General features: G+C 42.5%; 1 protein-coding gene across 10 annotated transcripts in view; it reads right to left on the reverse strand.

Moving 5' to 3' along the window:
- Positions 1-15,023, reverse strand: part of TNS3 (tensin 3) — a 319,894-nt gene that overhangs the window by 294,739 nt on the left and 10,132 nt on the right. For 5 of the 10 annotated variants that reach the window (XM_064506659.1, XM_064506661.1, XM_064506658.1 and 2 more), the window contains exon 1: positions 5,059-5,209. The exons of 2 other annotated variants lie outside the window; for them this stretch is intronic. In XM_064506659.1, the coding sequence (XP_064362729.1) occupies positions 5,059-5,151 (93 nt within the window). In that variant the 5' untranslated portion in view covers positions 5,152-5,209. Of the gene's footprint in view, positions 1-3,451; positions 3,530-5,058; positions 5,210-15,023 lie in introns of those variants that run through there. 3 more of the 10 variants (XM_026123583.2, XM_064506666.1, XM_064506660.1) reach the window with 3 other exon arrangements.

Genomic DNA, 15,023 nt, shown 5'->3' on the forward strand with positions numbered 1-15,023 from the left:
GTCTGTCAATTAAAGGAGATAGGAAAGATTTTAGGTAAGTACAGGTGCAACAGTGAGAAAGGATTACTGGTTTTATTTACACCAAAATATAAAGAGGGAACAAGACTTTCATATGAAATGTTATGTGATTGACAGTGTCAGTTGTTTTACTAGTAACATAATTGTCCATTTTGAACTTCTGGCAGTTCCCAGTTATGACTTTATTATTAGCAATTGCAGTTTTGTTATTTATGGGCAAGCAGCTGTAATTAAACAGGTACATTTCAGCTCTGTTGGGGAAGGCTGGGCAAAGCCAGTGCCTTACTCAAGTTGCATTTCAGACCTATTGTGAGGAGACTCTTCTGAGAGATTTTTGCAAAGAGGGAATTTTGCCCTGGAGAGTAACCTGGTATTAAAATCTCCTTAACTGCAGCTTGAAAACCTGAACTTTTAAAGACTTACCAATTTATGGCTTTATGAATGGCGTGTTTGAAATAAGTCATGCCTCCTGCTGACCTCTCTTTATGGCTTTAATCAGGCATCACAGCAAAGTAAGAATTATCCCCATTAGGCTGGTTCATAACAAGCTTGTTAAATTTAAAATAATAAATCTACTTTAACACAAAACCCAACAGGATGTAACTACACAGGAACCTGCAATATGAGAGCCAGATCCAATATATGTATTTATAATAGTGTATTATATTACATATAAGTTCTGATTTTTACGAACATATCCTTGGCCCTAAACTCAAATGGAAGCAGAGACAATAAATAAATAAACCCGGATGGTAACAGTTGCACCAATGCGAACTGCTAGTTTCCTGAAGAAAAGGGGCCCCAGGAGGCTCCCTCAGAGTCAGCATAGTCTGTGCTGCAACCTGAAGCTCTTTCTTAAAAGTCTGGCTGAACTCAGAAAAGTAAACACCACAACTGTGGGATTTTGTGTTCATGATTTCATGCTTGTAGCTGGAACGGTGCTTTCATCCTGTATGTGCACAGCTTGCAGCAATTGAAGAACTGTCTTTCCTAATGCCCAGCCTTGCAAATTCGGCTTGGGGGCAAGAGCCAAAGGTGTTGCTCAAATGCATCATGGTGAAAAGTGGCATTTCCCCTCCCAGGTTATGTCCCGTTAGTAAGCCTTCAGCTCTGTTGCCATCACTGGATTTACCAGCTGAAGCAATCGTGGCAAAGATACCAGAGTATCTCATGGACTCCAGCTCATGTGTTAACTGCATTGCTCATGCAGAACCAAAGGAGTCAAGGAGTTACTGCAAAATACTGTTGTTAAAACAAAGAGCCTTGAACCAGGGAAGTCAGGAAGTGCCATTTTTAAATGGCTACTTTTCAGCACAGAATGTGCCCTTTACCCCTTCACTAGCCTTCCAGTGGGGGCAGCCCAGTGTCCAGGGAGGGCTGCCGGGAGACACCACATCTCCCCCAAGGAGACACAACCTACATTGCTTTGAATCTGCATTTTTATCTCCTGTTGCATCATGCCCCCAAAGCATCTTTAATCATACCAGTTTCTCCTACCTACATCCCATTACCACTAGGGAATGAGCACTCGGAAAGGGAGAAACATTGATTCAAGTGCTATTACATGAAGTAATGAAGTGTCTCAGAACATGTTTCTCCACTAGCATGCAAGAGGACTAATGTGGTTTTGCTTAAAATAATAATTTAAAAAATGAATGAAGGAAACCCACCATCACTTTGTAAAATAATGACACCAGATAAGCACAGCCCACAACAAGGAAAAAAAAAAAGGTCTTTTCCCATTCTCTCTGTTACACATCATTGCTTGGTATTTTGGTTGCAATGGGCCAATTTTCTATGCTTATTTTCTTATTATAAATGATGACCTGCATGTATATGATTTATAAATACATAAAGAAACCTAATACTCAAACCTCACATGGCAGATTGGCTTTGGTAGGACTGTTGGTGTGATGAATGAGACAAGTAATAGTGAATTACCATCAATACTAGTTAGCACTGCCTCTCTGCTAGTGAAATAGTGCTGTAACCAAGTAACTGCAAGCTCTAAAGTTTGGCCCTCAGGTACACCAGCTCTCCATCACTAGGTGGAACTGTACAGCAGGTTTTGCTGAAAGATAAAGACATGAAAGCTTATGTTATTGTGTTAAACTGACTTTTCCCCCCCTCTCTTTCATTTACAAACTTGTGCAAAAATAAATCAGAAGGAAATTAAACCTCACATTTCTGGTGTGAATTTGAGAGAAATATAAAGATGACAAGGATGCCACAATAAGGTCTATTTTCAACATTTTGCTAGTTTCTAATGAGACAAGTTTCCCAAGAGTCACAGTCAGGAGCAGGGTCTGTGCCACCGGAGGCCACTCTACCTAATTCAGGCTCAAACATTAAGCATCAGCTGGGCATCCTTTCGTTCTCCATGCAGAAGCAACAGCACATCAAGGGCTTGGGACCAAGAAAGGAAACAGAAAAGTCTGGACACACTGAAAAATCCTTGAAGACATCTATGCATTTCATCACTAGAATGAGACTGGCTACAAACCGCATCCTGGTTAGTTTAAGGGCACAAAAAGATTATTCTTTCAACAAATCTCAAAGACTAATGCTAGCAGTACGTCTAACTGCTCATGAGAGTGAACGAATAAGAACAAACCTAGGAGAGTTCTTTCCACAGTCCATAGGTAAATCACTCAGTCTGGAAATTTAATTTCTCATTATTCCTTTTTCCAACCTATAATATTTATTTCAAATACCTCTTTTTGATAAACAGCAACGTAGAAGACTTTAGAAGGAAAACCTTAATCCAGCTACATGGCAGACAGTGGAATACACTGATTATGCTTTCAAAATGTCTCACAACATGATATTAGCAGCATCATTTCTCAGAACAGTAAAAGAAACTTAAAACTTCATTTGCCAAAATAGCAAAAAGAATGAAAACTTCCCCTTCAGAAACAAAGGGGAAAACTCCATCAACTCTCAGATGCATAGAGCAGACAGGAGTTACTGTTAACATTGGCTCTCTGAGTCAAGATACAAACACACTTGCTATCCACTTGCTCTTTTGGGAACTTTCAATACACACTTTTAACCCACACCTTTTCCATCTGACAGAAAAAGAGGGTAGAGGTCTAGCTTCATATAAGGTATATGGCACACTATCTGGGATGTGATTATCTAATCATTATTTTTAGAGTAAGTATAAGCTGATATTATCATCAGCCACCTCTGTAATTCCACAGCTTTCATTTCCTTTTGCCGTTAGAGAGGTATCATTTTAACTAGCAGTGCAGCATAGAGGAGTCACTGTCTTGGATGAAGATCCTGTTGCATTAGGGACTGAAAAGACACAGAGCAAAACGATTGATGAACTACTCCAAAAATCGTATCAGTTAAGCCGTGAAGTTAGACAGCTGAAAAGAAAAAAACCCACACATTTCCAAAGAGCTTATTTCACAAGCCTGGCACCCACCTGCATTTTATCCTTAGGGGACATGAGAGCCCTCTCCTGCCAGGCGCAGCGCCACGCAGGGTGCTCTGGCGCGGTCCCTGGAGCTGCGCGGCGTCGGCTGCGTGCGCGGCTTGTGCAGCCCAGGCTACACCTCTCGCCTCGCCACCACACAGGGTGAGGACGGGCAGAGGCAGGCTTAGGCGAAGTGCCGCTCAGCCCAGGGTGGGGTGAGCTTTTAGAGTGGCGCATCCAATAGATGACATAAATCCACTCACGCCGGGAACTCTGCCTTCAAAATCCCTGCATGTGAGGCAAGTAGTAATCATATGACTACCTGCACAAAATCAAACCTTCGCTTGCAGACACTGATGGTCCTGGGAGTATTTCTAACTAAGAAATAGTTATTTCCCCAAAAGCCAAATGAATCAAGTATGATTCTATATTGTGTTGTATTCACTCATTTACTTACAACAACTATTATTAGTTATAACCACAGTGGAGTTTGCAGGCTTGGAGAGCAGAAACGGAGCAAAGTATTGCATTATATGAGTAAAGATGTGTTACTACAAATCAGCATATTTGATGCACTGCAGTTATGTATTCCTAAAAAAGCCATATCATATCTTTAAAATATTTCTACTATGTTTTTAACCATAAAACTTCTAAGCATCCAACCAAAAGTGTGAATGACACCAGCTTTTGAGAAGGAAAAAAGAGAGAGAGAAAAAAATAATCTACACTGTACAGAATAACTATTTTTATTTCGCCTAAAAAAGACCAAAGAAACATACCAAAAAAACCCTGCAGTGTGACAACTGTTTTTATTTTCCACAAGGTGACTGACAGATGGAGTATCAGGCAACCACAACAACTGCAGCAGTGGTTTGAGACAGCATAGTGTGCACGTGACCATGCTAACATCATTATATACAGAGATATAAATATTGTAAAAAAAATCTGTAGAGACACCACACACACTCTCTCTATATATATAATACACACAGTGAGATACATACAGAAGGTATTCCAGTAATGTGATTCCAGTTGCTAGCTTTTCCTTCAGCATCAGTTTGCTGCTATCTCACACTAGTAATAGCTGAAGCAAGGAATAAACTCCAAGAGGGGTTGTAAAGCATGGTACTCTAAAATACAGAAACAAGCAGATCCACTGTATCCCCATACTGCTCCAGCTAGAGGTAAGATGAGCAGTGCTGCTGCTAGGACTGTGCACACTATCGTGCTGATCTGCTAGTGCAAACTCACCCGCCTGCAGGCAGCCCTTACTCCGAGCATCTTGATTTAAAGGGCTGCTGCAGCATCACTCTCTCAGTAAAACCCTGCCAACAAGCCACGCTGTCCCTGAGGAAAGGGCTACCAGCCGAAAGCAAAGCAGAGCCCCCCTCTCACTCTGCACAGCCCTTGCTCTCTCCGAATACCTCCGCAGGCTTGAGGAAAACCAGACGAGTTAACTGTCCCCACTCAGCGGCCGCGGGGCTGCCGCAGCCCCCCGGCACCCCGCCAGACATGCGAGAGCGGCCGAGGCGCGACGTGAAACGCGGCCGAGGAAGGGGCTACGGCCCGTGGCTGAAGCGGCCGCGCGGGGCCGTGGGGAGGACGCGCCCCCGTACCTGTTTCGGGCTGGGCTCCAGCAGGGGCAGCGAGCACTCCAGCGGGGGCTCGCTGCTGCTCCTCCGGCAGCAGCCGAAACCCGCCCCCCGCATCTTCTCCGGGCGCGGGCACCCCCGCGCGTGGGCAGGAGACCGGCCCGGGGGGCTGCAGGCCACACCGCCCGCTCCGCCGCGCAGCGCCCCGCTCCGCTCCGGGGGGCGCGCACCTCCCCTCCGGCAGCCCGGCCCGGCCCGCCCCCGGCCCGCCCCGGCGGGGCGCCCCGCGCCCCCTCGCCCTGCGCTGGGGGAGCTGGGCAGGGGGCGCGGCGGGGGACAGAGGCGGCGCTGCTTTTCAGCAAGCCTCTGCAGACCGGCTGTGTGCTGCCGAATGACCGAAAAAAGAAAAAAAAAAAAAAAGAAAAAGAAAGAAAAAAAAGAAAAAAGAAAAAAAAAAGAAGGAATGACCGCCTGTGCTTGCTTTCCAGGCTGCGAATTTTTAAAAGCTACCTGGTTATTTTTGGTGAGGGTCTGCAGGAATTTTTAAAAGCTCCCTTGTTTTTTTTTGTTTGGTTGGTTGGGTTTTTTTTTCTTTTTTTGGGTGACAGTCTGAAGGTTGTTCGGTGGTTTTCGTGGTCGACATATGCTGGGTATGCATGCATGTGCGCGCTGGGTTTCGGGTACACGTGATCCCGCACAAAGTGCTGCATTTTTCAGAATCCTGCCAGCAATCGTGAAGCAAAAGAAAAAAAGAAAAAAAGGAAAAAAATGCGTGGCCATGCTAAAAGCACAGTACATGTGCACAGGGACAAACAGCGTAAACACCACACCAAGGTCACTCCTCAGAAGAGGCTAGCGCAGCGGCAGGAAAAAGCTGCTTTTTCTTTACCTTTCTCTAACCTTGCAGTTTTCCTTGAGAAATCTGGGTTGTACCATTCTGCCCGGCAGCGTTTCATTGCCTCGCAGAAAATCCTTGAACTCACTGCGAACTTAGCAGCGCTCACCTAGCTCCACTTAGGCTGTACTGCTGCAAATAAACAACTTGCCAGGAACCGTGCAAGCGCCACTGCCATTTTCAGAGTACAGGTGGATGCTGCGGTTCCTCTCAGGCCCACGAGAGACAGCGCGCCATGAACTTTACTATCAATGGTCATGCAAGTAGTTAATGTGGTCTCGATTCACCACTGGGCAGCCCTTCCCAATAGAGCCCCGAGTGCTATTCTCCGCTGCCGTGGTGCCTGAGCATATAAATCTGATGGATTAGTGAGACTCGGCAGGGTCATTCTCTAAATTAACACCAGGCAACCTGAAGGTGGTATTTGTCGGACAGACATCAAATGGCTCCATTCAGAGCATTCACAGACAAGGGGGTCAGGCGGAGGCTACCCATGTAATCAGCATTATTCATGCTCGAGCTGATTACCGATATCACTTAATAGATTTGCTCTAAAACATCCACCTAAAGAAAATTCTGAGGGCTGAACTGCGAGCCCATTCCCACCAGCGCAGGCTGGAAAAATCCTCAGCTTTAGGCAATTTAGATGCTGCATTTCAGGCTGTCAGACTTTGAAGCCAGAATTTCTAAAGCACTCAAGTGAATTGATTTCATTGGAGTTTGGTGCCCGGCTTATTTAGGCCCTTGTTAAAATCCCAATAGGTGCCTAACTACCTTTATAAATATGGCCACCTGGTGTAAAGGGTCCATGCTCTGCTGTGATTTCCTATACAGAACAATCTGTTGCCCTGCAAGGAAGCACACTAAAGCAAGTTTGAATAAGGCGCCATATAATTTACAAAAGAACAGTTTGCCTCAGTGTGTACTGTATTCCTCAAATGAGCATGCTTGCCATCATTTAGCAAGCATAAATATTTATATTAGCACTTGGATGTGTTTGTGCTTCCTGCATTTTTAATTTCAGACTCAGACATCTGCTTAATACAAAACTAATTTTTCTTACAAAGGGGAGATTGGGCAAAAGGTGTAAAAACTAAAGCCAGGGAAAAATAACCTTCCAGTTTTGACTGAGCTGAAAGATACAGCTAAAAGAAAAGCATGGCATAGCTTTAAAAAACTCATTCTATTTTAACTGATCCTTCTACATAAAACAAGCTTTGTATTTTTAGGACAGTGCTTATTACCTAAATTTCTTGTTGCAGCAAAATATAAAATTGAGCAATTAAGACAAGAAGCTTGCTCTTTGAAGCTGGGTTAAACATACAGACAGTTCAGTCCACTTTTACACACTTCATGCTTTTTGACTTCTCAGAAAAGAAAATGAAGAAATATTACAGTATGTGAAAGAAATCTATCTTCCACAGAAAATAACAGCAAGGCTTTATTTCAGTGGAACAAGATTTAAGGCCTTTTCCTGAAAATATTTATCATGGCAAGGCGACAAATACCCCTAAAGCCATGTATATTGCATAGCAAACTAGGAAGAGATGATTTTTATATTAGTTCCTGAGCTACAGGAGAGCTGAAACCATTAAACTCTAAACACCTGAAGACTTTTAAAAGCTCTGGAGAGAAAATGAGACCTCAGATGGCTTCTTTGTATGAAGGACATTTAAAGAAGAGAGAAAATGCAGAAAATAAGTTGATGCTACTTTAAGGAGTATTTTGGAAAGCGCACCCTCCTTTCTGCCTTGTGGCGCAGGATAGAAGGATTAAGTCCCATCCCGTTCTGTCCCCCCACTCACCCCCTATTTCCTACTCTAATTTTAAGTAATTTACATTTATGTTGGGAGAGAAACTCAACCCGCCTCCCCTTCCCAAGGTCTGAGGTAAAAGGCTGCAGTGCTTGACTGCTGGAGACAGACGATGGCTGTGGTATTTTCTCCACCAAAGCAGATACATTACCTCTAAAGACCCACACGTGCTCTTTGCACATGTAAACCATCAGCTGCTGCAATCACAGTAGGGACAAAGTGCAGGGAATGCTAATCATATGCATTTCTCCAAACCACAAGATTCTCTTTTCTTTCCTACACCAAACAGACAAACGCACAATATAGGTTAAACACGTTAAGGAAAGCAACCGAGTTTCTTTGCAGCTAGAATCTCTTAGGACCAGGAAGTTCAAAACTCTGGGAACAACAGGGAGAGAAACTGCTCAGGAAACAGCCGAAACTGCCCAGGTTGCAGCCACACCAGAAATAGGAATACACATGGTGCAGTAACCTTACACAAGGAACTGTAATAACCTCTCTCTTTTTTAGTAATAGCATTGACTACTACATGGAAAAGAAGAGCATGAAGCAAGCCCTTACAAAACAGGTCTCTGCAGGGTTTGGTTATGTGTAAAGGGACAATCACAGAAAAGACTACAGGAGCAAAAGCAGCCCTTTAAGAAGACAAGCCTGCATTAAGAATTAGTAGAGATGAAAGAATTATCAAAAAAAAAAAAAGTGGCTATAAGAAAGAGTCATTTCTGTATGTTTTATAAATCTTCCCCTCTGAACCTACGTAAAAATACTCCTACATAGTATTCAGTTATATTTTTCTATTGCCTGTTTTTTCCTATATTTCACTGAAGTTTGTGTTGGTGATGCAGAATGTGAGAATATGTGTCTAAACAATGCTCTGGGAGGGTCTGAGAGCTTGTGGAGCTGGCAGATGTGTGCTGTCTTGGGGCTTTCAGCTCCAGAACATCAGTTAGCACCAGAAGGAGTCCAGGTCAGAAATCGTAAGAGGGTTGTTTTTATTTTTACCCAGGTGTTTTTATAACGCGAACTGAGGAGAGAAACTGTAGACTATTCCCAGCAAGCTGTTCTTCGTGCATCAGAAACAGCATTTCCAGTTTGGCAGTAATTCCCAAACACAGTGATGAACCTAGCACAGGGGCAGAGAAGGGAATGGGCATGAAGAATGAAATCCTACCTGAGAACTTTGTATGAAGGACATTTAAAGAAGAGAGAGAATGCAGAAAATAAGTTGATGCTACTTTAAGGAGTATTTTGGAAAGCGCACCCTCCTTTCTGCCTTGTGGCACAGGATAGAAGGATTAAGTCCCATCCCGTTCTGTCCCCCCACTCACCCCCTATTTCCTACTCTAATTTTAAGTAATTTACATTTATGTTGGTAAGTCATTGGTAAGTCAAACTGAAGCAAGGTAGAACAGCCTTTAGTTTATCTGTTCATTGCATGTATTCTCCCCTAAGCTTTGATCTATTATCTTTCCCAAATGTGATTTGGAGAATCACAAGCACTAAATGCAAACACACAGTACATTTAATCTACGTTCTTTAGTGGATGAAACATCCCATACCATATAAGCTTAAGGTCATATCAGCTTTTTTTTTTTTTTTTTTTTTGATAGGGATGTTATTTTTCTCCTGTTAACATTGCCAAGCAAACACATTCCATTTTATTCTGCCTAACGAAATAAACAAAGCAAAAAAATCTTACTTGTCCTTCCAGATTCATTATCATTATGATACTTGACTCAAACAAATCCCCACAATAGTTGCATATAGTGGTTTGTGGTAACAGTTTTTGGATGAATCCCCTAGTACTTATATTAAGCAGTGGGTAGACACATCTGGCAGTAAATAAACATTAAACACCAATGTACCACATTTTATTGGACTATATCCAGATGCAAGTTTTGGATGGGACTTTTGAAAGCTCACAGACTGTTTTTATTGAAATCAGGCTAAAACCCTATTAGATTTCAGGGAAAGGTCTCTGCAGACTTTTCTTAAAAACACCACATTGCCTGAGAGGGGATAGACCTGGGATCCAGTCCCTGCTTCTTTGTATACTGTGATTTTTATATCAAGAAAAAACTGAGGAAGACCAGAGTGCAAGTCTTTGCCCTATGACTGTGTGCACTGACCATTATACTGTTGCAAGAAATAGTTAATACTGTCCTACAGAAATGGCTTCTGAAAAAGGGACTGGGTAGTTAAGAGCTGGCTTTTAGAAACATGATGCAAAATCAGCTTCCCCAGGGAGAGGAAGCAACCAAATCCAGATACCTCCAACAGCAAGAAATGAGGAATAGACAGTAGAGGCATCTAACCCTAGAAGAGGGTACACTCAAGACTAATCAGATGTGCACCTCCCTGAAGCTAACACTAATCCTGGGAAAGACAATTCATGACATGCTCCTTTATTCTGCACTTCGTTTTGGCAGAGTTAGGGAGCACCCTGTTCAGTATGGTGTTACACACGGGTACTGTTCTCCAGCTCATTCATCCTCGTGCGTTACACAGGAGGTATTTTGCATCACTCCTCAACAAAACTTCTATTGCTTGGTGTTACTGCAAAGAAGTGAGGTATTCTACTGGCTGGCGCAGGACCACTGCACATGCTCAGTGTTACCACATGCTCAATCTGAACTCAGCATGCTTGGTGTGATAACACACTGGCACATCTCTATGTCGCCAAAGGAAAACAGAAGGAAGGGGTAAAAGGGACTTTTCCTCCCTCAAGTGGGAAGGGAAACAACTGCATAAACAGAGGAAAGAAATGACCAAGAGCAACTCTTTGCCTGCTAGAAATTGCCATCTGCTGCTGGCAGGGGGACGCTGCCCTGGGAGGAGCAGTCAGTCATGTGGCTGCTCCGCCCTCTGGAGAGGTGCTGCGGTGAGAGGCGAAGGCAGAGGGGAAAAAATAGCTATGCAAGGTGAACCTCCTGAATATGAAGAGGTCAAAAGGATATTGACAGGCTTAATTCATTCCCACCCAGCCGTGGAATCACAAGACAGGCCGCAGGCTGGAACAGATGCAGGAAAAAGCAGTCAAAACAGACAGAAATATGTTATGAAAGGGGTTGGTTGCTAAGTCTCCAAAAGCACAGAAATATTTTTTAAACTCTTTTCTCTGTGCAAGTCTGCATGCTCAATACCCCCTTATGGCAGATTCAGATTCAAATATTTACAGCACAGAATGCAAAAAGTGTTGAGGTCCATGATTTCAGTTCAGCCTCATACCTTCATACAGGAACACATCCAAAATTGGCAGTCAGATTTTGAACACAAAATTTGTGAATTTCAAGCATGCATGGGGTACTATTTCCTAGATTTGTCTTCAAAGTGCAACTGAGCCTTTAATTTTGCATAATTACTATTTTAATTGGTATTAAATGCCATATATATATATAAAATAATCATTAATTGTTTTAATTTGATATGTGTTTCCATGAGGTATGTAACACCTTCCTTTTTACAAACTATTTTGGCGTGTGTGGATTTTCAGACAACTGTTTGCTTATTTTGTGTGAAGTAGGGACACAGAAAAGTTACGCATTTATAGAAATCTATGCTGCTCCCCTTGGCAAAAGGCCCTCTTTGCCTCCAGGGGAACAAACTGAGATTCTCGCTGCAGACTCCTGAAAAGTGTCCTAGCAATTTCCACCTTTCCAAATTTGTCTGTTTCCACAATTTTCTCACTGAAATTCAGGTTGTTTCAGGTGTCTGTATGCAACAGCATAGAGATGCCATATTGTTTCCATGATTCTCATTTCAATTTTGTGACTGCTAAGTTTAGCTCTCCCACACAAAGTTAGTTACATGAAAAGCTTGTCCACATCCATTTAGGAGGTCATTTTCTAGCACTAGCAACAATTGTGTTCATAGCTAATATGCACGGTCTTATTTCAAGCTGGTATGCTCTGTCACTGCCAAAAACCAGGAAAAATTCTCCACGGCTATCATACGCTATCAATTTTCTGTTTCAAGCATTAGTTCTGAGGTCTTTTGCTTATTTATATAAAATGCATGCTTCCATGTATTACTCGCAATGCAGTAATTTCAGAGTCTTCTTTCTTGGGGATCACTCAGACTGCCAGATACAGACATATTAGAGAGTACCCTACACATCTGGCAGAGATTTATATAGCCAGTACATGCCTGCTTCCCTATACTCACTCTCACCAAACTTCCAGACTACTGTAAGGAGAAGGAAGGGAAACCACTCCATCAGAGTAACAGAACTGGACGGCCTTTAATTTTTTTCCATGTTATGCTAAATAGGTAAAAAAAATAAAAATAAGGTGAAAGAGTTCTAAATAGAAGTAAAACTAGAGATAAAGTGTAATTGGAGAAAAAGTTTCAGAAGCATGATTGCATATTGATTCATTTGTTACAGGGGACAAGGTAGAAAAGGGATTAAAAAACACTGCTGGAAAGTTTGGTTCTGTAGTCTGAATGTTAGCATTCTTCTTCCAAGTTAAGACATGTTCCTGGTCAAGCCTGGAGTCCTGCCTACCTTTTTTCATGTGTGTGGACTCAGGTGTGTACATGAGCCCCGTGCTCCTGGATTCAAGCTTTAAGTGAGAAAGAAACTTGCCTGTGTGGATGCAAGGCATTTTGGAGTTTGAATATAAGGTGCCAGTTCAGACATAGCATCTATCTGGGAGATTGTTTCTTTCCTTCAGTGATGTCTAGAGTCTATAAAACTGCCTCTTTTCACCCTAATTGGAGTATGCTGGCTATACCCCACAAGGTTGCTTTCTTTACAGCTGCTCTTCTCTCTCACACCCTTTCACTTCTCCTCAGATTGGTTGAATAACCTGCATCACGTTCAAAAATTTGTTTTCTTATTTATTGAAGGGAGAGCTTCCAGGCGGGAAATGCTAAGAGGGAAAGTTCAGTAAGGGTAGGGCATTTCTTTAATCTGCACTTCCCACCTTTTTTTGAAAAGATGGAAACAAAGGGATTTCAAATGACACCTCTAACACTTTTAAAAATGAAGCTATCTAGATAGGAGTAGATGACCAAATAAACATAAATGAAGTACCTTCCCTAAGCGTATTGGAACAAATTGAGGGACAGGGAAGGAAATACGTAATTTGTAAAGTATTCTACAATACTCTTTACTGTTCTTATGTCACACTGATAGTATTGATGCAATAATATATTATTAGGTGTAAATAGCTACTCCTTGTTCCTATGTTATTCTGCTTGATAGGAATGTTTTTCTACTAATATCCACCACAACTAGAACAACTGCTTTACTACCTGGCTTTCAGTACAGGACCTGTGCTAACTGCCTTCCCTCCCCAACAGCTGTTTTTCGAGGCTTCTTACAGTCCCCAAATATACCAAAATGCAGGTGCCCAGTCCTTGCCAGGCATTCCCAGCCTCGGTGCAGGGCTGGTGGGATGGCGCACATCCCACGGGGCCTCGCGCCGGCTTGACCGTTGCAATAGCACACACGTGCCAGGCGCCCCATGGGCTGGTCCCAGCCTGCTGAGCAGGATGGGGAAAGGACTGAGGGCTATTAAGCACGACTGGTGTTTTATCACATCAGAGGATGTGTCTTTAAAATCCATGTAGAAGGAGGTTTTCAGACAGAAGTAATTTAGTTAAAGGGCTAACATGCCAAAGTCTTAATCTCTGTTTCTTCCCATGTTCAAGTCTAGATTAGCCCTGAGTTTATTTTAAGATCATGCCATCATTAGTTAATTACTCAGAAGATTAAGTTTTTCCCTGCAGGTAGGCGAAGGTGACTCAGCTAAGGTGCAGAATACAAGAGGAAATAAAGATTAGTATGATTCTTAGCTAATTTAACATATAAACATATGTAATTAACTACAATCCATGTTGTTTTACTTCACTCAACTTTCTGCTACAGACAGCACAACTCAGACTGTCTATCCGTGGTATTTAGTTACACAGTTTTGCATGGCACGCAGATGCATTTTAAGGATCAGACCTGATTTAGCCCACTAAGGAGACAAACCACGTAATTGTACGCATGTTGGAAAGCAGATCTTCCACCACTTGCCAGACAAAGCCCAAACAAGTCAGCGTACTGAGGCTGCATCTCGCCCACAAGGCAGCCCGAGTCCCCTTGCTACCTCGGGGACATGGCTACTGCACCACAATCTGAGACTGCAGAGAGTCATTGGCTCCACCTTTTGGGCAAAATGTAAGAGAGAAAGTGTAATTGTGTCATTCTGCTTCTACAAGTAGAATCAGTGAATTAACCTTGTACCTAGTGGACTTACAGCTTACTAGTAACTAATATACTAATTGATAATATTAGTACAATAATTAGCACATGTTGACAAAGCTCTGTATTTATAGACTATAAGAAAAATCCAGACCCCCAAATCCAGAGCAATAGAAAAATACAGAGATGGCTAAAAATATCTGGTATACATTTTTTCTTTCCTTCTGAAAAATGTCCAGATTTTTTACCCTGTCTGTGAAATTGTTGTGATTGGCTGTATGTAATGCATGTCATCCTGAACATACTTAAGAATATGCTTAGCTTTTCTGCCATGACTTATAGTTCGTTCAGTTTCATGGCAAAGTATATGAAGGCTTTATGCGCTATAATACATTAAGTAATTTAAAATAATCTTGGTCTTGGGATGAATCTCTCTGACACTTTTTTGCTGTTCACCATTAAACTTACTAAACTAAAAGAAAATTTTAATTAAAAAAATACAAAACACTATAGTAAGTAGTTCTCTAGTTCTATAATTCAACCTTAGGTGTAGGCAGACAGAGAAGCAGGCATTGTTTTCAACTCTTTCCCATTCTCCTTTTTCTGAAGGGATGAAGCCCAACAGCTGCTATGGGAGGATGATGCACATGCGCAGGACACAGCACTCCCAGTTGCTGCCGGCACTCATGGATTGTAGCACAAGCACAGCACAACTGAGGCTACTGCTCTGCTACAAGTTGCTGGTTTAGCTGCCATAAGATACCATTTTTATCCAAACCCTTTGCTTCTCTGTACATAATCCATTTACTCAGGCTGCAGATGAGCAGAGTCCCTGCGCACAGCAGGTCCTGGAGGAAGATGCTTCTGCTCCCCTGCCGTGACTTACCATCACGCATCTGCCAAAGGATACCGCCCTTGGTTTGGCTAGCTGAGCTGTTCATTTCAAAATAAGCCATGTTAGCTGGAACAACTTAAATAACTAAAACTTTGCATGTATGGTATCTTGGTGAAAACATATGGTTTGAGTGCTCCCACACTAGCAGCTTTGCCCACAGGTCTGGCAGGAAAACAACGATGGCTTGCTCTC

Source organism: Dromaius novaehollandiae, chromosome 2 (assembly GCF_036370855.1).
Source record: "Dromaius novaehollandiae isolate bDroNov1 chromosome 2, bDroNov1.hap1, whole genome shotgun sequence".
Lineage (NCBI taxonomy): Eukaryota > Metazoa > Chordata > Aves > Casuariiformes > Dromaiidae > Dromaius > Dromaius novaehollandiae.